The 25,216-nt window shown below is 44.7% G+C and overlaps 1 protein-coding gene across 3 annotated transcripts in view; it reads left to right on the top strand.

Annotated features, from left to right (window-relative positions):
• LOC142157997 (alanine aminotransferase 2-like) overlaps positions 1-25,216 on the top strand; it is a 93,686-nt gene that overhangs the window by 55,197 nt on the left and 13,273 nt on the right. For all 3 annotated transcript variants that reach the window (XM_075211509.1, XM_075211510.1, XM_075211512.1), the window contains exons 2-11: positions 3,597-3,673; positions 7,148-7,295; positions 8,991-9,080; positions 9,680-9,788; positions 11,579-11,715; positions 13,424-13,667; positions 17,404-17,483; positions 20,149-20,285; positions 20,980-21,151; positions 24,003-24,158. In XM_075211509.1, coding sequence (XP_075067610.1) covers positions 7,173-7,295; positions 8,991-9,080; positions 9,680-9,788; positions 11,579-11,715; positions 13,424-13,667; positions 17,404-17,483; positions 20,149-20,285; positions 20,980-21,151; positions 24,003-24,158 — 1,248 coding nt within the window. In that variant the 5' untranslated portion in view covers positions 3,597-3,673; positions 7,148-7,172. The remainder of the gene's footprint in view (positions 1-3,596; positions 3,674-7,147; positions 7,296-8,990; positions 9,081-9,679; positions 9,789-11,578; positions 11,716-13,423; positions 13,668-17,403; positions 17,484-20,148; positions 20,286-20,979; positions 21,152-24,002; positions 24,159-25,216) is intronic.

Raw genomic sequence — 25,216 nt, 5'->3', positions numbered from 1 at the left:
GTAAAGGCTGAACACAATGAGTCATCCTCCGGCAGCCACTGATTAGGAGAGACAAGGATCACAGTCCCCTCTCCCGTCGCTCTCAGTAGCGCTTGTTCATGCTCAGTTCTGCTGTACAGCTCTGATTTTAAAGAAAATGAAATGAGTGATAAAGATTAATTACCATTTTATAAAGCCTCATGGAGCAGAGTTTCAAAAACACAGGAACATAACCGTTGGTGGTGAGTGAGTGAAGCTGGACTTTAAATTAAGGATCAATTCGTTTTTACCTACCACATATTATTCTGACGTGAAAGACGAGAGGGCGCTACCAGTATATTAGCCTAGGTCGGCTGCCCCGTTGATTGGGCTACTAGTATGTCCCAGGGCCCAGGCTGCTGTCAGCTTCCGTCCAATCCCCAGTGAAGCCACTTGGCAGCAGACAGCCAAGACTCACTGAGTAGGGAGCATTCACTGAAGACTCAGCCCCAGCAAATAGCACTTCAATAGGAAGTTGTTCCAGACCAGCTGGTGCCATTGGTGTCCACCACTGATCTGCTGGGAGCAGAGGTTTTGTTTTGGATTTTTCTCAGTGATAAATGTGTAATAAATAACATTATTTGCCCATTCATTATCCTGCATGATAATATTTCTCATTGTCATTATCTCTTGTCACTCTTCTATTTTAACTTCAATCAATGGGAACGGGATGCACTTTAAGTTTTAAAGTTTGGAAGATTTAAATTTAAATATTTCCTGGAGCTAATTCCAAACACGAAAATGACAAAACAGGAACTGGGCTCTGTGTAATGTTACAGAGGACCAGACTGCCATCTAGTGGCCAACGGAGATTCAGCAATGAATTTAGGAAAAAATCTGAATAGCTGATATCTAGGTCGGCCTCACACAGAATAAGAACTAGCTGAAGGTCTGAAGTATCACAGATCTGCATAATAACAAACAACCTATGAAACATAAAGCACTTTGAATAAAAAAAATAAATGGGACCCAAATAACTAATAAAATTTTGGAGATGGATGTAATCAGTAACGATTCACTACCTAACAATGTTTTTGTGGGTTCTTGTCTTAGATCTTGTTAATGTCCTATGAGATGGTCCTGGCTGTCACTGTTTAGGGATGTTGGTACATACACCACAAAGTCCCATTCCGCTGTAGCCAGGTTGAGATTTTGGAGAGGGGGGCGCAAGAACCCAGTCAATCAGGTGAGGAGTCAGGGGGGAAGGGGAGTAGTACCGTCTCTTTCCCACCCCAGGATCCTGTGAGATCAGCCCCTGCACATGCATGTTTAATAACAGTGCGTAGATTTAGTGTAGATACAGCAGGTGTAGCGATGTACAGTTACCAGTGATATAAATTATTGTTATTATTTATTTGTTAGGCGCCACAAGATTTCCGCAGCGCCATACACAGTACGCTTACTGAGTACTTACTGAGGAGATCTCGCGAGATCTCCTCAGTAAGTAGATTACTGAGCGCCGGGGACGGAGGACTGCACTGACAGCGAGGTAAGCGCTTGGGGGGGGCCTCACGGGAAGCGACGGACTTTGAAGGCCCCCTGGATGCCCGAGGCCCCTGGGCTATAGCCCAGTTAGACCTCGGGTTAATCCGGCCCTGTCTGTAGGTCACAGGAATTACAGCAGGTCAGTTGTCGTCAAAGCAGGAACTTGAAGCAGTGATATTTTATTAGCTCAAGTGTCCTAATAAGGACAGTTACATAGACTAGTTTGAGGTACTTGTGATATCCAGAAGTACAGATGGTATAATACATTTCAGTGTAACACAGGCCTCTTTAAATACAATTTTGGGACACTAGCTTGGCAGGATGTAATCCGGCCTCCTGCCCCTTTAACCAATCCAGACTGATTCTTGCAGCCTGCACATGACTCAGTCTGGAGGGGCTAACACATTTTAACATAGAAGCTAGTGTCAGGAAGAAGTGTACCCCCCCTATCCACGAGCTGCCAGGGAGAGGGGTGCTCACCCAGCTCACGGTGAGTAGAATATTCAGGCGGGATTCTTTCCTGTTGTGATTGTTCATAGTCCTCTTCCCAGGCCCAGAGCAAAATAAAGTGACGACAATCGGGTTTGAGTGAAATGTCTCTGCTCCCTGCCACCGCTTCGGACACTCCCTTTCTTTCCTTCATATCCTCTACCTTCAGTAATCTGTTCTCTCCCCAGACCAGAGGTTGGAGAGAGCAGTACAGTGCGCATGGAGCCCGGGATCCCTTTGGAGAAGGGTAGGCACCTTTCCTTAGTTGTCCCTCAGGATCAGGGAAGTACCTGTGGTGCAGGGAGAATGTTTCGGGTAGTATGGTGGTTCTCCCTACAGGCACCCTCCACATATGACACATGGGACAGGTATTGGAGGTGACTTCAGGGTATCTCTCTGAGTGACCACTTACGCTCTCACACTACGGCTCATCCTCTCCACACCTCTGTGTCCACTTCTGGTCTCGCTGTTCTGGAGCATGTCTCATGGAAGCAGAGCACAGTCATACTGGAGCAGACCGGGCAAGCTGCTCCACAGCCAATTCTGTCTATACCCAAATGCACAGGAACAGGAGTCAGGGGTCTATCTCCCTAGTTAACAAAACCTCTGGTCAGCGAAAACTATCGTTGGGTATCACATGGAGAAGCTGACCTAACGAGGACAGTTACTGTCCTCTGTCCCAGGATGATCATAGCGAAGGATCCCTGCCGGAAAAAAAGCTTCCTCACTTAAATACGGCATTCTTTCTTTTGTATAAATAACAATTATTTATTTTTCTATTTTTTTTAATCTTTATTATGTTAGTTTTGATAAAAGTGGAACTGCGCATTGTGTGAACCGGTCTATGCTAGGTCAATGGAATCTGTGTCTTTATATCTACAGTAATAGTGACTCACTACTGTTAAATAATCCAATGTACCATCTCTGGGAGAATGAGGTCTAGTCCCACGTGAGTCCCCCCCACTGCGCCACGTCAGTCCTCCCACTGCACCATGTCAGCCCCCCCCCACTACGCCACGTCAGTCCTCCCACTGCGCCACGTCAGTCCTCCCACTGCACCACGTCAGCCCCCCCCCCCACTGCGCCACGTCAGTCCTCCCACTGCGCCACGTCAGCCCCCCCCACTGCGCCACGTCAGTCCTCCCACTGCGCCACGTCAGCCCCCCCCACTGCGCCACGTCAGTCCTCCCACTGCGCCACGTCAGCCCCCCCCCCACTGCGCCACGTCAGTCCTCCCACTGCGCCACGTCAGTCCCACCACTGCGCCACGTCAGTCCTCCCACTGCGCCACATCATTCATCCAACTGCGCCACATCAGCCCCCCCATTGCGCCACGTCAGTCCTCCCACTGTGCCATGTCAGTCCCACCACTACCCCACATCTCCTGATCACTATATGAACATTGGCTTGCCTGGGAAACAGGGACATTTTGTTTTACTCCTATATATTAATGTGACGGTGGAGGAATATGCAGATTACAGAAAATGATTATCAGTGAACCGTGTGAGGTTAATGAGTGACCCCTCCTCAGATTATTCTGTAACCCGGCCAGTGATCCTGTTTGTTAATAGTTCACTAACATGTATGATTCTCCCTGACTGCAGATCTGCACAGACGACGCAGCCTCACCAGAGCCGCTCCAGGAAAACAAGATAAGTTTGGGGCGATACCTGAATTACATGTAAGAAAATATTGAGGTGATACGTGAAATAGATGTAAGATTCTGCAGCTGTGGTGGATGCATGTGGCGGGGGGAGTATAGGTACCTGGAATCCACCATCCAGACCAGACTTATTAACATATGTTGGAAGTCATCACACCTCATTCGTTGGCGCTGCACAAGGACTGGGCTGCAGCCCTTAAAAACATATATATATATATATATATATATATATATATATATATATATATATATATATAGTTTGCATGTTCTCCCCGTGTTTGGGTGGGTTTCCTCCGGGTGCTCCGGATTCCTCCCACACTCCAAAAACATACTAGTAGGTTAATTGGCTGCTATCAAACTGACCCTAGTGTGTGTGTGTGTGTGTATGTATGTGTGTGTGTGTGTGTGTATGTGTGTGTGTGTGTGTGTGTGTGTGTATGTGTGTGTGTGTGTGTGTGTGTGTGTGTGTGTGTGTGTGTGTGTATATTAGGGAATTTAGACTGTAAGCCCCAATGGGACAGGGACTGATGTGAGTGAGTTCTCTGTACAGCGCTGCGGAATTAGTGGTGCTATATAAATAAATGGTGATGATGATGATGATTAAGGTCTGGACCAGTATAATCAGTAAGATAACCAGAGTGACACATTGTTTGATTGAAAAAGTATCTTTATTTTGTATGAAGGTAAAAAAAACAGACAATACATGTGAACTGCAGCTGTGGGCACAATACACTGTGAAACGTAATCAGACTTCTTAGTGCAATATAAGATAAGGTATAAGACATGACATCCTACACTATACACCAAGCACTGTGCTAACCATGAATCAATGACACAACAGTGGATTTGAGCTGGAGATAGGTGAAGGGGGAGGTGGGGGGGTCACAGGCCCCAAAGCTTAAAATGCTTAGCGGTTTATAACACAACCATGAACCTTTAACTGAACCTTAGCACTTATGCAATAACATATGTAATAAGTGACACCACACCGACTTGTTGGCATTTAACTCTATTTATTGTATTAACCCTGCATTGATATGGTGGAGGGAGAACACTGTACTCAGCCTTGGCTACTGATCAATACTGACAGGATGTCCCATCACGAATCCCATCCTCGGGACATCCGTATTATCAGCCATTTTAGCTAAGCACCGTTGTAGTGTATCCTTAAACTGGGACAATAATACCCAGGTTTTCTGGAACCCAAACCCTTCTGGGCTAATCGTAACACACCACAAGCCAACCCAAAGAGATTGTACTTACAGTGAACCTGAGCCGACTCTTTGAAGTGAACGGGTTCCAAGCGCCTGACTACCATCAATGTGCGCTTTACCAACCTTGCTTATCGCCTACACAGTGTTCTCCTGCCACTCCAAAAGTAGCTCCAGCATCAGGACTCCAGTCCCCGCATCGATTCCGTGCACCAAGTGGTTCCACATACCTCAGGGCTAGAACAGTACACTTGTACCGTACCTGGCCTGCGCACCAATTGGGCTATTATACCCGTACTATACCTGGCCCATGCACCAAGTGGCCCATTACATCCGGGGCTAGACCAGCACACTCGCACCATACCTCAACCCACACACCAAGTGGCCCATCATTACCTCCAGGGCTAGCACACCCGTACTATACCTGGCCCTTGCACCATGTGACCCATCATTACACCTGTACTAGATACGAGAACCCGTGCACCTCCAAGCACACAGCCTCGGACCAGAACCAGGCAATGATAACACCAGATCTAGCAGTCGGGAAGGGTGGGAAAACTGCTTTTCAGGCTACCAATAGAATTAATTGACTCCTCCTTGTCCTTATATAGTCTGTCCCCTGATTCTGCTGTCACCATGACCTGTAAAGTCAGCACCACCTCCATGGTTAGTTAACTCTTAGTGGGACTAATAGTTATGCACACTAACCTCATCTTTTAATCTGCCTCGGGCTTAATCCATCCCTCAGTTCTAATTATTGAAGGACAGACACATATATATGAAGGGTGAATAAAATAAGGCAATACGTTTCAACAAAACTTCAAACAGTGATGGGGGAACAGGTTGGAGGGGGTAAGGGAGTGGGAGTCACAGGCCCAAAGTGTTTTTGAAAAAACAGACACATAGGGGGAGAAGGAGAAGAAGAAGACAACCATCAGTCATCTTACTCTTCCTCAGGACTGTCAGTGGTCTTATAGTCTCTTAGTAGGCTGTGGATCAGCCTGCAACCAGGGGCGGGCTGGCCCGGGGGGCAGGTGGGCATCGGTCCCCAGGGCCGCTCAGCCTCTGTGCTGTTAGGGCCGGCCGGACCCTGGGATGGAAAATCAGCTGATTTTGACCCGCGGACGCATCTCATGACACGGGATGCGGCCGCGTCAGCGCACAGGCAAAATAAGGAGTAAATTTGATCTTGAACAAACCATGTTACAATACAAGGGGTGCAAATTAGTTTATTATTTTGCACATAAGATAAATACTGGCTGTTTTTTCATGTATCACACAAATACTTGATAGCTTTATTTTTACACTGAAATATAAAGTTGATCTAGGACATGCCCTACCCCAAATATAAATCTGTCCCCACATTTTAAATTTACCTCCCCCTCCAATGCAACATAGTTTTGCCAAGGTGCAAAGTTACTCCTTTTTTTTTTGCTTTGCTTTCCCTAGTGAGTCAGGTCCGTTGTTCTTAAGTTCATGTTCCAAGGCATCCACAGTACCTGTGCAGTGGGGCAGTCCCAATCAGAGTGACATATGAATTAGATGGAAGGAAAAGCCTGAGTGATGAGGAAATTAGACATAAAACACTGTCTTGGGTGAATGAGCTGCACAACAATATTGGGTGAGGGGTGGATTAGACTTCTGGTAATATTGGGGTGATTATAATATTAGGTGTAGGGTAATACTGTGGTAATTGGTGAGTTAGACACATTTAACCATTATTATTTATGAACCCCGTTATTTATATAGCGCCATCAAATTGCCCAGTGCCCATGAACTAGTGGAGCTTACAATCCATTATCACTATAAAGCTTCACTGGGGCAGCTGAGCAATACGGGAAATGAATCCTTGAACAGAGGATTCTATGTTTTTTCTGTTTTTATCTATTGTTTTAACAGTTTTTGTTTCATTTTATTTTTATTATTAGTGGAAGTGTAAGCCCATTATCAGTGATAAAAATCATTCATCTCTCTGCAGATTGATAAATAGAGCCCTAAGGGGCATATTCAATTGTTAGTTTTCCGCGCCGCGGAAAACTTAGAACAGTTAATACGGTAATATGTAGCTGGATTTCAGCTCGCGGCTCAGGGAGCTGCAAGCTGAAATCCAGCGAGTAAATTACCGTATTAACTGTTTTTCCGCGCACGATTACCGTAATAATGGTAATCGTGCGCGGACCACGAGATTTTTGCCGTTTCCGCCGAGAATTGAATATGCCCCTAAGTGCTGCTATTTGCAACACTTCCTGATGGTGATATCATATTTCTCTCTCTCTCTAAGTTGGGTCCAGTGATCTGTAGACGAGATGATATCCAGGAAGAAGTTGGTGACCTTGGAATCAATGAATCAGAATGTCCGAAATATCCGTGTCCCCATATTGGGGTCATTGTCAATTCGAGCGGTGGAGATCCAGAGAGAGATTGAGGAGGTAAAAGACAGGAGGTCCATAAGGTTATATCTGAAGATGAAGGTGAAGCGATCACTTTAATATGCACAGTTGAGCTTTGATGGATCACTTGTGACTACACAGTTATGAGAATGGTTTTCACAAAATTTGCTGCTTCAGTGTTTTTAGACCTTATTTTCAGATGTTGCTACAGTATACTGAAGTAACATTACAAGCATTTCATAAGTGTCAAAGGCTATTATTGACAATTACATTAAGTTTATGCAAAGAGTCAATATTTGCAGTGTTGATCCTTCTTTTTGAAGACTTCTGCAATTCGCCCTGGCAGCTGTCAATCAACCTCTGGACCACATACTGACTGATGGCCGCCCATTCATGCCTAATCAATGCTTGGAGTTTGTCAGAAATTGTGGACTTTTGTTTGTCCACCCGCCTCTTGAGGATTGACCACAAGTTCTCAATGAGATTAAGGTCTGAGGAGTTTCCTGGCCATGGATCCAAAATTTTGATGTTTTGATCCCAGAGTCACTTAGTTATCACATTTGCCTTATGGCAAGGTGCTCCATCATGCTGGAGAAGGATTGTTCATCACCAAACTGTTCTTGGATGGTTGGGAGAAGTTGCTCTTGGAGGATGTTTTGGTACCAGTCTTTATTCATGGCTGTGTTCTTAGGCAAACTTGTGAGTGAGCCCACTCCCTTGGCTGAGAAGCAACCGCACACATGAATGGTCTCAGGATGCTTTACTGCTGTTATGACACAGGACTGATGGTAGCGCTCACCTTTCCCTCTCTGGTCAACCATTTTTCCAGATGCCCTAAACAATCTGAAAGGGTATGCATCAGAGATAATGACTTTACCCCAGTCCTCAGCAGTCCAATCCCTGTACCTTTTGAAGAATATCAGTCTGTCCCTGATGTTTTTCTGGAGAGAAGCTTCTTTGCTGGCCTTCTTGACACCAGGCCTCCAAAAAGTCTTTGCCTCACTGTGCGTGCAGATGTACACACACCTGCCTGCTGCCATTCCTGAGCAAGATCCCGCAGCTGAATCAACTTTTTTAGACGGTCCTGGCGCTTGCTGGACATTCTTGTGCACCCTGAAGCCTTCTTCACAACTATTGAACCTATCTCCTTGAAGTTCTTAATCATCCCATAAATGGTTGATTTAGGTGCAATCTTACTTGCAGCACTATCCTTTTTTTTGTGCAAAACAATGATGAATGCACATGTTTACTTACAAGTAACCATGGTTAACCATGGTTAACAGAGGAAGAACAATGATTTTAAGCACTACCCTACTTTTAAAGCTTCCAGTCTGTTATGCTAACTCAATCAGTATAACAGAGTGATCTCCAGCCTTGTCCTCGTCAACATTCTCACTTCTGTTAACAAGAGAATCACTGACCTGATGTCAGCTGGTCCTTTTGTGGCAGGGCTGAAATGCAGTGGAAATGTTGTTTTTGAGATAAAGTTCATTGCCATGTCAAAGAGGGACTTTTAAATTAATTGCAATTCATCTGATCACTCTTCATGACATTCTGGAGTATATGCAAATTGCCATCATGAAAAGTGAGGCAGCGGACTTTGGGAAAAATAATATTTGTGTCATTCTCAAATCTTTGGCCCTGACTGTACTAGAATATCGCATAGTAAGATCCAGGACCTCTCTCCTCCTATCATTTAAGGTGAATTTATATATTGTTAATTTTCTCTTGCAGGGGATACACAAACCTTTTGGAAAACTAACAGCCTGTCATTTGGGGGACCTGCAAGCGACTGGACAGAAGCCAATTACTTTCCTGAGACAGGTCACTACACAAATAACCAATGTATCCAGGGCAGGTGTCAGATATGAGATCAATAGCAGATAATGGTACTGAGGAGACCACAAACTCTGAACCAGGGCACAATAATATGTTCATTTGTTAAGCTTTAAGTGTAATTACCGTGTAAAGAGCAAGTCTGGGCTAAACATTCTTCCAGTTGTGGCCTTAATCATTCCGATGTTATTAGAAAATGAATTACTAATCAATACCGCCCCAGGAAACACATAGCAAGATTTTGGTATATCAGATTTGTTAATTTACCCACGTTGAGAAACCCTTCTACGGTGTGACCTCACCCTAGACAATAAAACCTCCCAATTGGCTACGATCTGATACCGCAGGAGGGAAAAGTTTATTGGCCAATAGCCCCGATTATAATGTGTGTGATCATTGTCCAACCCTTAAATAGTAGGGGAAATTGTACAAAGTGACCTGTCATCCAATCAGATCTGTGCTGACCTTCATGTATCTGAAATGCTCATAGATTTTTTTCTTGTATGGCCAGGATAACAATTCTTGTACCCACTAATGTCTTCCCAAAATCCTTTGCAGATATTTGACCCATCTCTTGTCCCTTCCAGGTGGCAGCTTTGTGTACTTACCCTGATCTGCTGGAGATGAGCCAGTTCCCCGAAGATGCTAAGAGAAGAGCCCGAGCGATTCTGAAAGATCTGAACAATGGTTCTATAGGTGAGTGAGGAACGTGAATGATCATCAATCCTAATTACAAGAAGGAAGGATTTCAGTGTTATAGAAGTGAGATAGAGGAGACACCTACCACATAAATACATTCAATGCCCAGAGAAATAAGAAATAAAACTGTATATACTGTATATCATGCATAACAAAGAGATACACAGAGTAAAAGAATAATTATCCCTGTGACAGGATGGACCGCCTATGTCACCCTGTCTGTTGTTCTGTGTACAAGGGCTATTTTCATACAGTTTTAGAGACTAGTCTTGGCAGGGGGTCAGCCAGCCCCCTGATCAGAGAAGGCTCCGCACAGACTGCAATATTTCATTCATACATTAACATCAGGATGTTCTCTAATCCTGCATATAACACAATGTAACTTCCACATCAAACTAATTTCCTCAGATTTCCATCAGATCTCAGGATGTTCTTAGAGTTTAAATGCAATTTATACTTAACAAAACTTACACTTCTGTGATATCCTACATCACGTGATGTTTATAATATTCAGACAGGTTCTATCACCCTTAACAAAAGCCACTCAGGAACTCACAGTAACGACCTCTTGTGCTGTGTTCAAGTGTTGGTCACTCACATTGAATAGAATGAATTAGCCTTGATGAGGACATCCTCTAGAAACTACACACAGACTTCCTCAAAAAAATGCTTATCAGAAATCAAACATATACCACAGAAATGAGTGCATTTCCTCTAGCACCGTTAAAACAAACAAATTTCTTCCCTGGTCTCAGAAATAAAGATTTCCCTTACCAAAATATACACAATATCAAAAAGAAGTGCATTTGCAATTATATAAATAATCGCCCTGCGCAATTTCCTTTAAATAAATTTATACCATATGTTACGTATAGTGAGCCAGTCACAATCCAATTTACATCCAAAGATAATATCAGGTGGGAATATCCAATACTGGACGCAAAGTTCAAATGAGAATGGAATGCGTGAAAAGATAATCTTATATAATCCCAAATAAAGAACCACTCAACACCAAAACTTGAACATTTCAGATATGGCCTAACAAGGTAAATACCCTGTTCAGTGTAACCCTGACATACAAAAGCTGCTTTGTGATATAGTAAAGTTTTAGCTCCACCATTACAGACAGCTATAATCCATTCCATATCTTTAATATATCTTAATGTATTCCTCACAACTGTCCCGATTTGAGAGCTTTGCCCAAGGGTCATAAATAAATGCTTAAAAATGAATGATTGCAGGGAAGGGTAGGGGAGTAAGGGGCATCCAAATGCTTCAAAAGTTCTCAGTATGCCCCTAAAGGATCTGTTAGTGGGATTTAATGCAAGTCAAAAAATAAACATTTTAGTCAGTTAAACCTCTGTGACATCACTGCCCTTGTGCATGAATCCACACGGTACATTCCTGCAGAGCAAGTCTACAAGCCTGTCACTCATTATGTACTGCCATAATAGGGAAGCAACTCTCCCCCCCCAACATATTTTGCTAAGTGCATATATATAATAAATCTCTGACAACAGATCAGACGCTATGACCGTGCTGAGCATATATAAGGCACGTTTACCAATATTCTACTGTAACTGAGATCAGCAAGAAAAATTAGATTTTGCAGTAAAAACGGCCCTGTGTTGCAGTCCAAAATATCAAATATCAAAGAATTCCTCAGTGTATGAAATGAATATCAGTCATCATCTTATGCCTGGTAACATCATATTATTTAAGCCAGAGGAGCTGAGATGTACAAGAGATAAGTTGTTGCTCATCATTCCTCCTTTCTATATGTGCAGGCAGTTATAATCAAGAGTACATTGATATTACACTACCCTGCAAGATAGCCGATTTCATAAAGAAGAGGGATGGAGTGGAGTACCCCTGTGACCCCAGAAACATTATTGTATCCGGTGGAACCTCACAAGCCATTGTGGTGAGTCAGTTAGTGCACTGGGAAGTTGCAGCCCCTACTTTCTGTGTGATTTATAAAGGGATACAGTGAATAGCAGCCAGGGGTTAGCTCCACAGAAAGCCTACTATGTTACCCTAACTTAAAGGGGCTATCATCCCCATTCCTCGGGAACACTGTATTTGCCACCAAACCATACTGTTCACTTCTCTGACAGCATGGCAGGAACCATGCCCAATGTCCTCCTGCTTTTAACAGGTCCGCAAAGTAGCAAAGACCACAAAGGCTTAGCAGATCTGATCCTTTTCATGTTCGTGGACCAGTCCAAAAGTAGCCATAAACCCTAGTCAGTCTGTCCAAAATAGGATGTAAAGGAGAGACAGGGCGGTTGGGCTTCCACTGTTAAACCCGGTCTGGGTTCCAGAGTGGTCCTCCAGCCCTGGGGCCACTGCATACAATGAACTTCTAATACTGATGTGCAGCGAAGGTCATGGTACCGTTATATAGAAACAATCTTCATCTGCCCAGTGAGCGATGCTGCTGCCTGAGAGATTGTTAGGAGGAAAGAAAAATGTTATTTTTTACCTTGGGCTCATAAACTAATGTGGGTTAATTAGCTTTATATGTCAGTGTACAATTTTTTGTCCCGGTCTGGCCGTAGGGGGTTGTATCAGTCTGACGTCCTTCCTGAGAAACCTCTCGTTCTTTATGTTGTATAATATTCTTGGTCATCTTCCTAGTAAGAGACTGACTCGTATGAAGAAGCAATGGCCACCTGTAAAGAAAGGAGAGATAGGTGGCGCTGGTTACTAACCACACATGACATGGATTCAGCCATATGGTATAAGGAATGAAATCTTGCATCTCACATGTACCTTGACTCCCCAGGATTATTCATGGTCCCTTCATGCCCAAACACATTCTCCTTTCTGTGCTCCATGCCTGAATTATCTGTGCAATCACTATCACACCCCGCAGAGCAGACCAGGTCAGACACAGATTTCTGGAGTAGTGTACTGTACAATTGTAGGACAGAGGGTGCAGTACACTAATCCGGTATGAAGGTATGCAGCACTTTTAACTCCAGGGTTTTGAAATTCTCGGCTTCAAGTCCAGATTCACACTCCCCAGTAAAGTATCTGTGGAACTTTAGGGTTGCTGGCATTGCTTTACAATGCACTGCTATAGTAGCATTTATGGCACTGCTAGACTAGTGTTTCTGCCACTACTATAGTAGCGTTTCTGGCACTGCTAGACTAGTGTTTCTGCCACTGCTATACTAGGGTTGATGACACTGCTGTAGTAGAGTTTCTGGCACTGCTTTACTAGGATTGCTCGCACTGTTATATTAGTGTTTCTGGAAATGGTCTACTAGGGTTGCTGGCACCTTTATAGCATGATGGGAGTACTATTATAACAGATGGGAGTATTGTTATAGTAGGATGGGAGTACCATTATAACAGGACGGGGGCACGGTTAAAGTAGGATGGGAGTTATAGTAAAATGGGAGTACGGGTAGGATGAGAGTACCAATATAGCAGGATGGGAGTACTGTAATAGTAGGATGGGAGTACTGTAATAGTAGGATGGGAGTACCATTATAGCCTTACAGCAGTACAGTTATAGTAGGATGGGAGTATTATTTTATCATGGTTGGAGTACCATCTCCCATAACCATTGTCCCCAGAATGTAGACAGTATTTCTGATAACACACTTCTGCCCTCTATACAGTGTGTGTTATCCATGGTGGTGAATAATGAGGAGGCTCTGAAAACAGGGATTATGGTGTCAGTTCCCTACTACCCCATCTATGCGGATGCAGTAGCGCTGTGTGAAGCAGTGAAAGTACAATTTGAGCTGGATGAAGAGGACGGATGGTCTGTGAATGTGACTAATATCCTGAGGTCTCTGCACGCAGCCAGGAAACACTGTAACCCAAAGGTCCTCTGTGTCATTAACCCCGGAAATCCCACAGGTAATAATTGTTATAGTAATAGCACATAGCTACAGTGTTACACGGTTATATGTTCACAGTTACAGCATTAGTGAGGTGAGGAAAAGGCCCCAATGTTACACTCTGCATTTATGTAGATCTTGAGTAGGCAAAAGTATTGTACCTCCATCTTCCTCCCCAGTACCTCCAACTCCATTCCAGAACCTCCACCTTCCTCCCCAGAACCTCTACCTCCCTTTCATAACTTCCCCCCTCACTCCCCAGTAACTCCACCACCCTTCCAGTACCTCCACCTTCCTTCCAGAGCCTCCACTTCCCTCCCCTGTACCTCCACCTCCGTTCCATGGTCTCCACCTCCTTTCCAGAACCTCCACCTCCCTCCCAGAACCTCCACCTCCCTCCCGAGTACCTCCACCTCCCTTCCAGAACCTACACCTCCCCCCTACCGCTCCAGTACCTCCACCTCCCCTCCAGAACCTCAAACCCCCCCTCCATCTCCATTCTAGAACCTACTCCTCTCTTCGCCTTCCCAGTACCTCTACCTCCCTTCCAGAACTTCTAACTTTCTCCCCAGTACCTCCACCTTCCTTCAAGTACCTCCAACTCTCTTCCAGAACCTCCACTTTCTTCCTCCCTTCCCAGTACCTCCACCTTCCTTCCAGAACCTCCACCTCCCTCCTCAGTACCTCCACATTCCTCTCCAGTGCCTCCACTTCCCTCCCCTGTACCTCCACCTCCATTCCATAACCTCCACCTCCTTTCCAGAACCTCCACCTCCCTCCCCAGTACCTCCACCAACCTTCCAGAACCTCCACCTTCCTCCCTCCCTAACTCCCGAGTACCTCCACCTCCCTTCCAGAACCTACACCACCCCCTCCCACCCGAGTACCTCCATCTCCCCTCCAGAACCTCCACCTCCCCCTTCCATCTCCCTTCCAGAACCTACTCCTCTCTTCGCCCTCCCCAGTATCTCCACCTCCCTTCAAGTACCTCCACCTCCCTTCCAGAACCTGCACCTTGCCCCTCCCTCCCCAGAACCTCCACTTCCCTCCCTCCCGAGTACCTGCACCTCCCTTCCAGAACCTCCACCTCCCCCCTCCCTCCCCAGTACCTCCACCTCCCTTCCAGAACCTCCACCTCCCTCCTCAGTATCTCCATGTTCCCAGTGCCTCCACCTCTGTTCTATAACCTCCACCTCCCTTCCAGATCCTCCCCCTCCCTCCCCAGTACCTCCACCTCCCTTCCAGAACCTCCACCTCCCTCCTCAGTATCTCCATGTTCCCAGTCCCTCCACCTCTGTTCTATAACCTCCACCTCCCTTCCAGATCCTCCCCCTCCCTCCCCAGTACCTCCACCTCCCTTCAACAACCCCCTCTCCCCAGTACCACGACCACCCCTCCAGAACTTCCACCTCCTTCCCTCCCCAGTACCTCCACCACCCTTCCAGAACCTCTACCTCCATCCCTCCCCAGTACCTCCACCTCCCTTCCAGAACCTCCACCTCCCCCCTCCCTCCTTAGTACCTCCACCACCTTTCCAGAACCTCCACCTCCCTCCCTCCCGAGTACCTCCACCTCCCTTCCAGGACCTCCACTTCCCCCTCCCTCCCCAGTACCTCCACTTCCAGAACCACCACTTTCCACTCCAGTACCTCCTCCTCCTTTCCAGAACCTCCACCTCCTTCCAAAAATCTTTATTGAGCACTAATAACAATAGCAATTACGTTTAACAAGAGCTGACATATTATTCCTTGAGGATATTAGTTCCCACTCTTGTCCTATGCCCCTCTGTAGCAGCTCTCTCTTCTGCTTCCCTTTATCAGGTCACTTTAGACTCTTTTGTCTCTTACTCTCCCTGGATTTAGATGCTACACGCATGTTATGGATCTACGTGTTCTGTTCATGTCTCAATTGGCTTGAACATGGACCTGAGTCAAGTCCACTTCTTAGATCATTAGACTACTGGAAATCAGACCTTTGTTTATCACCGAGAGGTCTCCATCTCTCACATCACTATGGGATTGGCTGGGCTCTTTTCCAATCCTCCGATCCTGACCCTAACAACTTGTAACTAGTAGTTATCTCCATAATGGGTCCATCCCACTAACAGGGCTTAGCCTATAGGGGCTTATTTATTAACATTCTGACCACCAATAAAAAATAACTTATGAATTTATAGAATAAAATGTTGCCGAGGCAGTTGAGCGTTACTGGGGATATGGACCCAGAGCTGCAATAGATAACTTACCGCTGCGCCAAGGCACAGATTTGTGCTTTCAATTCCTATAGTTCAAAAGAATAAATTAAATAAATTATTAAACAACACATAAACACATGCATAAATGTCATTATATATTTTATGTTACTTGTACACAGTATAATGTTGTTGTTTTTAAATACATTAGTAAACTTCATTTTGTTTAATTATTACATTTATATTATAGAATTAATATTTATTTTATTAAAATGGCTGTATTCTAATAATAAGGCTTTTTAATGCCTTTGTTCTGGTAATTCCATCCCGAGAACAGGGAGGCTTGTTATATAGGTGTCCCCAAATATAATATGATGTACAGGTCAATATGATAATGAGTCTCTATTGGTATTAAGGGTTCTACTGTGTGCCAACAATACACTGCCCACCATTACATCACTAGGCGGCTCCATTGACACAATGCAGGATGGACCCTCAGTGTCGCTATATGTTGTTTCCAAGATGTAATAGGGAAATAATGAATGTATATATCATTCTGACACTGATACTAGACTGATATGATGAGTTGTACATTGTGTTGGGTATTGGCTCGGGGCTCGGGATGTGGTTGGTTTCTCATAGGACGGAACCTGGACATTGTCTAATGAGGCCCCATCATTTCTAGTTACACCTCACTGACACAATGAGAAGGGTCAGGGAGAGTTTTGGGCTAGAAACAAACATCTGCTACTTGTGGTAAAGCTGTTTACTGCCCACATTAGGTACAGGCTGTGGTCACACACTGCTTGTATCTTCAAGCCAACTGGAATAACAAGCTCACAGTGACACTGAGAAGTGTAACCTCTGTAATGGCGTTAGGTCTGTCAGCTTGTAATCTTCTGATGACAGAGCTGGTGGGGTGAAAGGACAACGGCGGTTTTATAAAGACTTTGATGCAGGTTAGGGGAGAAAATCACATTACATCTACCCGTAGATCAGGCCTGGACAACCTGCGACTCTGCAGGTGCTGGCAAACTACAAATCCCAGCATGCCCTAAAAAATTGCCTATAATTAATTATCTCTGTAATTACCCTCCTTACCTCCAAGCTTCCAAGTATTACCTCCTTTCTCTCTCTCACCCCCTTCCTAAGCCCAGTTATCTCCAGCTCATGTCTACTTCCCGTGGTCCTTCAGTAACCCTAATACTCACTATCTTGTAAGTAACTTGATCCTGATCTGCAATATTATGTTCTCGGTGTGTTGTATTAACTTGTAGCTGACTGGTCCTTGTATAATGATGTATTTTCTTTGCTGTCTGTGTATTGTACTGTCTGTAAATGTGTACAGTGTACCCCTATGTATGGTGTTGTGGACACTATGTGGTTCCTTATAAGTATAAAACAATAATAATAAAAGAAGGGTTACTGTCCAGTTGCCTGCAGTGTATCCTCACGTACAGGAGCTCAGTGGGGGCTTCAGTCTGTCAGTCTCAGATTGCAGTAACGCAGCGTCTAACAATCCCAGCATTGTGTCCTACTAATGGTTACTCCCATCTATTCACAGGACATGTACTCAGCAGGGACAGAATCGAGGACTTGATTCGACTGGCTGCTGAAGAGAACTTGCTGCTCTTTGCTGATGAGGTATTATCTAATTATTATTCATATATGTAAATCACCCCCATAGACATCACATAATAGTCCTGACAATGATGCAGTCCAATCATGTAACATTGTGATTCCGCAAATCCTCCGGGTACGGAACCTGACAATATGTGGGAACACTCAGGTAATGATGGCACTAACAATAATATAATATTAATAATAGTTGTAACATCCCTTGTTCCCACTCGGGGTGTGTACAGATGTGGGTGTCTTTTCCGTTTATAAACTTTTACCTTGTTTCCTTTGGTGTGCGGTGCTTCCCCCTTAGTCAGGGTTCAGTAGGATCTTCGTAGGGTAATGTTGTGGGAATGAGCAACACCAGAGGGAGGCTGAGGAACCCTCTGCCACCCTACTTAAGACCACAGCACACTCATAAAGGGATAATACCCCAAACTGGTCCTTAGAAGCCACACCGCCACATTTATTAGTGAAGGCGTGGTCTACTAAAGCTTTTCTTAGTTTTACTATAGCAAAATATATTTATTTATCAACTGATATTTTAGAGGTAGGGCTGGGATAAGAGTAACACTTTAAAGCATACTTGCCAACTCGGGTCGGTCTCACGGACTCCCGGGAGAGCTGGCAAATCTCCCGCATCCCGCTACTTGCACCCCAAAATGACGCAATTTGCGGTGAATCTCGTCATTTTGGCCCCATCCCCCGCGTTAAAATGGCATTCCCATCGCGGGGGCGGTGCCAAAACGATGCGGTTGACCGCGCCCCGCCCCTCCCGCCCTCCAGTCACGCCCCTCTCCCAGAAAGAGCTATGAGAAAATAGGCAAGTATTTAACACCTACTAAACTATGTTGTACTAAGAGAGGCAACTCTGACCCACCTAACCTAGTACATATATACTTCCTGTAATACTGTAATGTTATTGCATGCAGTAAACACTGTAAGTGCACAGCAATTTAAATGCAAATATTTGAAGGGTATCTAGAGAACATGACTATATCTTTCTACAGGACTCACTAGTTCTATACCGATAAGACTTACCTTCTAATAACTGTCCTGCAATATCTCTCTAACATGATAACTATCACTAGTAAGATATATTAAGCCTTATCACAGTTGCTTTCATTTGGCTAACACATATCATACAAATGCATTTGGAGTATTAGACAAATGTATACAATTATGCAGTCCTTGTTAAAAGGCAGCACAAATACAGATCACTTCTCCTTCACAGGTCAAATAGGCATTATGGCTGCAAATGTCACAGAGCAATGTCACCGTTCACTGTATTCCTCAATATCGGCTTACCATTTATCCTACACAGAGGCACTTTGCAGTCTTACTCTACTTTCCTCCAATTCAACACGAATGCAGAATTTACCCTCCCGCTGCTCCTTCTTTTTCTCTTAGGCATGAACAGTCACTTTAGTACAAGCTGGATCCTCAACACATGATTGGGGCTTTCCCAAAAAGAGCAAACAATGTCAGTGTTTGGTGCAATTGTCCTCAGTTTTAGACTCTATCCCCTATCTTTCCCTACACTGCACCCTTGTTACTATATCACAGTGCCACAAAAGGCTATTATAAAATATTCTTCAGGTCTCCCCACCTGTTCCCTACCCGACTAGTAACACGATACTGAGTCCAAGTAGATCAATAACAAGGTAAACATGGGTTACTTATCCCCACTGGTCTCCTCTCTGCTCAGGTATCTCATACTTGCCAACTCTCCCGGAATGTCAGGGAGACTCCCGCATTTCGCATGAGTCTCCCGGACTCCCGGGAGAGTGTGGCAATATCCCTGATCTGCCCACTTCCTAGTGAAGTGGGCAGAATTCAGTTCAAACGCCACGATTCACCCGGAATGGCTGTAAAATTACGCGTTTTGCATCATTACGTCACGGGGCGGGGCCAAAATGACACAATTTTTGGAGCCCCACACACTGCACGCCCACCTCCCCCCGGCAGCTCCCGGAAGCCAAATCTAAAATGTTGGCAAGTATAAGGTATGGTAAGTTCTCCCACTCTGCACTGTAAAGTTTCATTCTCTCAGGAAGTCTCTCTCTCTCCTTAATCCCTCTCTCTCTCTCAGACCTCTCAGACTCCTGTTACTCTCTCTCTCTCTCTCTGACAGGCTGCAGGAGACTCTCCTTAGATGTAGGTGCCTCACAGAATCTCCAACTGCTGTTTGTAACAGATCCTTCACATGTCCCCCCTTCCCACTGCATGCTGGGAGATGTAGTTCTCTGCCGACAGGGGAGGTATCTAAAGCGCATGTGTGGCATGTTTGGGTCGCAGGCTCTACATAATAAAAAAAAATAACAAAAACGCCCACAACTGCCACCAAAATTATCTATCATACATTTGTTACAAAAACTACATTGAAAGTTTGAGAATCTTGTTTTTAGCAGTAATTTTAAAGAGGAGCATCCAAAATCTCACATTTCCTCTTTTGTGAATCCTACCCTTATACATAAGGGTACAATAATTTACAATCTATTAGATTACTAACTTCTCTAGAGATCTGCAGAACATAGGACAGTCCGACATATAATATTTGATCATGTTCTGCGGATATTGCTCCTAGGCAACGTTTTGGAGACAAAGTGCTTTTTGCAGCCATGTGCCCCATATCCTGATTTGTTTATAGACTACTCTGTAATCTCCCCAATTTTTCTCTCCCCCTCAGGTTTACCAGGAAAATATCTTTGGCCCAGGTGCTGCTTTCCATTCCTTTAAGAAAGTTCTCTATGAAATGGGACCGCACTATTCAGAGAGGGTTCAACTTGTGTCTTTCAATTCCATCTCCAAGGGGATCAGTGGAGAGTGAGTATTACAGATCTGTCTCTTGGACGAGGGGAAGAGTCACGTAAAGGTTCATTCACCCCCATAATGATGGGGTGACCATACACTTGAGCATTGTGCTTGGTGCTGGCAGATCGATGTAGCCCGTTTACCTGGGTGCGTTGCGGCAGTGTGTTCTTCATGACTCCTGGACTCCACTTGGGTCAAGCACTCGGCTGTACCTGTCTCTTCCGCCTCAATGCCCTGCGGGTCAGATAGGTGACCCTGCGGGTGCAGGTGTGATAACAGGGGAACAGGTATAATGCGGATGCGGTAACTGGACACATAATTACTAGGTAACAGTAGCAGTGCCTGGTCTTCTTTCTAAAATACACAATATAGATCTATATATTTACAGTCTTACTATATACTCTCTGCTTTTCATCTCAAGGCACAAATTATGTTAGAGAGTTTTATTAAGAGACAGCAAGTCTGAGTGAGGTTTACTGGTCTATATACCCTTTGTCATGATGGGAATCAGAGAAGAGCTCCTCACTCTCTCAGTCCCTCTGACCACACTGATCATGTCTATGTAGATTTACGTCTTCCTACATCTCATTTTGGTCCAGTATGCAGCCCGGCACTATATGGCTACTAATATAGATTTGCAGGTTAGATATAAGCACAGAACTTGTTCCCATACTCACGATAGACTCTCACTGCTTCTTCCCATAAGGTGCGGGCTACGCGCTGGTTATATTGAGTTTGTTAACATTGACCCATCGGTTTTTGAGATTTTACACATGTTGAAATCGTTCTACGAGCCCCCTGTCACTGCGGTGCTGATGATGGACGTTATCTTGGATCCCCCACAACCAGGAGATCAGTCTTATGAGACCTTCATAGCGGTGAGTGTGGTGGACAGGTCGAGGAGATGCAGAGATTGGAGATTCCATAGAACTGTTCTGTGTTCTTACGTTTCACATTATTGTCTTCTGGATAAGGTGGGAAAATTTGGGGTCTACCTTATTATATACGGACTGCACCTCAGAATTAAATGATATTGTCACTATTATTTACAACATGGTTGTATTGGTCACTGTGACTTGACAGTGTAGGAGACATCCGGGTAGGGGGTCACATTTCTCTCCTTTCTTAATTTTGCCTTTTTTTATATTTCCTACAATCAATCATTCACCGTGAGAGATGAGGCGTTAAAATGAATGAGGAATATTTGAGAAGAGTGACACTGCCTGAAGGGGTTGTCTAATGTGCTCAACCTATTCCTATCATTCTACCATTCCATTCATAGAGCTTAAGTAAGTTCCATGGAAGTTCTTCCTCAGGTCTATGTTGAAGATCTCTGGACACTTACACTGAACTCTGCTTCCCTGTGGCAAGTCTGCACTACATGTAGCAAGTTACCTCTCCAGTATAAGTAACAGAGGGGTGAGGAAGGAGGATCCCATTTATTAGTTGTAAATGGGGGGGACAGAATTGATTAAGAAGGGGTTGATCACTTTAGAGTAGCTCATCTTGCCGTGCACACACACATAGTATAACGATGCAAGTGACTGTAATCAAAAGTGTGATGCTTTGTAAACAATAAGAAAATATCCCTAGTAACCCCTGGGAAAGAGTGAATGTAATAATGCAATTGTGCCAGGGGGACTTGGAGGTGAGAGTAGCCGGGAGATGGCGGTGCAACCGCTAAACTGGCCAATGCTTAGGTCTTCGGAGTACGCTGAACTGATAACCCAAATGGGGCTTCACAGGCGCATGCTCCGACCCCCACATATACTCAGGGAGTCTCGAGAGTGGATGGTCACATATTACTCGCACCCTTCCCCTATAGGGCCTGGCGAGTTAATGTTACACCCCTGGATTGTGCTCAGCTGCTCCCCAGTAGTAATGACCGGGAGGGTTATAAGTGGATCTCAAAAATGTATGACAAATACTGGGAGGAAATAAAAACTGATCTGTGCTCCTGTCCCAACACACACTAAGGCCGGTCACACCAGTCAGTCATGATAACTGAGTGTTGTTTTATGCTGTGGCCTCGAGCATCATATCTCAGATACTCAGGAATGGAGGCAGCACCTCGGAGTTACCACAAAAAGTTACTAAAGTAGTAGTACATTTCTATGCTGGAAAATGGTGCTGCCTCCAATATTCGGGGATGTCAGAGGTATTATATCCGAGGCCGCTACCTTCATTACCCAGCGGGTGTCAGAGTTATTATGGGGCACATTTATCATTAATCGGCAAAAGTGAGAAATAGTTATCAATCCTTATCGCAAGGATAAGGATTGAACTATTTCTCAAATTTATTAAAAAGGGAACACAGAAACAGCAGTTCCGAAAAACTGCTGTTTCTGTGATAGAAAAAATCACACTTACCCCCCTCTTCGGATGCGCTGTCTCGGGATCTCCTCTTCGTTCCTCTTCTTCCTTCAATTGCGCATGTGCAGTGCACATGCGCACAAAGTCCCTGCTCTGTCTCTGCAACTATCGTTGCAGACAGAGCGCGGTGAGTGACAGGGAGGGATCATGTGATCCCTCCACACATGCGCTGTCCAGCTCTGCTCTTCGGAGCAGAGCTGACAGCAGTGGATTTCTTCAATTCGGATGATGTACGCCAGCTTCAGCTGGTACATTATCAAGACAAGTTCCCGAAAAAAAAAATTTTCGGGACTTGTTCGATTGCGGCCAGGAGCAGTCACCATTCTGTTGAATGGTGACTTCGCAAAAACGATCAGGAGTGCAAAGCAGCAGATATCCATGATATCTGCTGCGATGCACCTTTAATAAATTTGCGGAGGGCACATCGGGACTTTAATTCCATGGTAAGTGCACAATAGCACTACCGTGATTTGTTAAATATTCCCCTATATCCGAAGCCACTGCCTCCATTCCCCGATGGTGTCAGAGTTATTATATCCGAGGCCGCTGCTTCCATTCCCTGGCATTGTATTATATCTGAGGCCGCTGCATTATACTCAGTAGTGTGATTGGGGCTTATTTTGTGCTGGAACAGACAGGATCACAGTTATGGCACACTGTCCACATAGTCTTAGGTCAGTTTTCATTTCCTCCCCACAAGTAATGAAAGGCGTGCAGAGGAAGAGGGATTATTGCCAGTGGGGATTATTATAAAGGTGTTTAGTGATGGTCTGTACAAGAACAAAACCTTCCCCCATATAGTGCTGCAAGCATGCCAACCAAGGGGTATATTCACTAAACTGCGGGTTTGAAAGAGTGGAGATGTTGCCTATAGCTACAGATTCTAGCTGCCATTTTGTAGAATGCACTAAATAAATATTTACTAGAATCTGATTGGTTGCTATAGGCAACATCTCCCCTTCTTCAAACCCGCAATTTAGTATATATACCCCCAAGACTTATAGGAGCAACAAGTATATTTTATCACCACATTTTAACAAAATATATCACGAAAGCAGCGGTACTGGCCTGGACTAGTGAGGTTAAATTACCGCTATAATGTGCCAGCCTCCCAGGTCGCACATTCGCTTGAAAAAAATATTATGAGAGTAAAAGCTTTTTTCAAGAATTGTTCTGTTTTTGTCATTCTGAGATGTTGATAATAGAACAGGTATTTCTGCAGTATGTTGTTAGTGTGAGTGAATTATCAGCGTAGGTCACAGTGTGTATGGGAAACTGAAGATGAGTGTGAGTGAGATTATGAGTGTGAGCTAGACTTAACATACATCCCATTAACGACTCCATGTTGCTCCCCAGGAGAAACAGGCCCTGCTGGGTAATCTGGCGGAGAAGGCTCAGTTGACGGAGCAGATATTGAACCGTGCTGCGGGAATCCACTGTAATCCCATCCAGGGAGCTATGTACGCTTTTCCCAGGATTCAGATCCCAGAACCTGCTGTCCGACTAGCACAGGTAACTAATAACCCATGGATATATGATATATAGATAGAATATATGTACTGGGAGCAGACATGGGGTCCTACATCTTCCTTCAGCTCCCGCCCTGGCTGTAGTCACCGCTGAGCTTCTATATCACTCGTATAACCTCCAAGAAGACCACGGCCAGATCCTCAGCAGACAGTCAATAACTTCATAACCTGAGAACTCTCATCAGAGCCGGATCATCTATTAGGCATCATAGGCTTCTGAATAGGGTCCAAAGGGTATTGGGGGCGGAGCTTTATATAACTTCTTTTTATGTTTTTTTCTACAAAGGAAACATGAGAACTAGTACTTTGCCTCTGGCCCAATGGGGTCTCAATTTTGCTGTGACTCTCATCTTCTGACAACTTTGTCTGAGCTTCGACCCAGTCCAACCTTCCTAGAACTAAAACAACATAATATTATTGATACCAGCATAGGCGTCAAACATTGGGGAAAAATCATACGCTGTATTAAAATTATTATTATTTATTTACTTATAAGGCTCCACAGATTCCGCAGTGCCAGACACAGAAGCAAGTAACAAATAGATGAGGTAATACACATAAGTAGCACAGATGAATGTGAGTAATGTTATGGAGACTCACAGAGTGCAGCAAAAGACGTGACAGGACGTACGAGGTAGTCAGACAGTAGACAGATATGGGACAATAGGCAGTGAGGACCCTGTCCTTAAGAGCTTACATTCTAGAGGGAGGTGTGATGAGAGACAGTAGGACCAACTGGGAGACAATGGAGATGGCAGACGAGGAAGAGGAGGTGATGGATAGAATGTTTATCAGTTGGTAGGATAGGTGAGATTGAAGAGGTGAGTTTGAGTGAGCGTTTGAAGGACAGAAGTTTAGAGGAGAGTTGAGTGAGATGGGGTAGGGAGTTCCAAAGAATGGGGACAGCACGGCATAAGTCTTGGTGGCGAGAATGGGAGGATGTAATAAGAGGTGAATTGAGGCAGAGAGGGAGGCTCCTTCACTGACACCTAGGACCGCTTCCTTCTGGGTACCTCTCACTGCTAGGGCACCTTGCCTCGT

The sequence above is a fragment of the Mixophyes fleayi genome, chromosome 5, assembly GCF_038048845.1.
Source record: "Mixophyes fleayi isolate aMixFle1 chromosome 5, aMixFle1.hap1, whole genome shotgun sequence".
Lineage (NCBI taxonomy): Eukaryota > Metazoa > Chordata > Amphibia > Anura > Limnodynastidae > Mixophyes > Mixophyes fleayi.
This window is presented reverse-complemented; position numbering and strand designations above follow the sequence as displayed.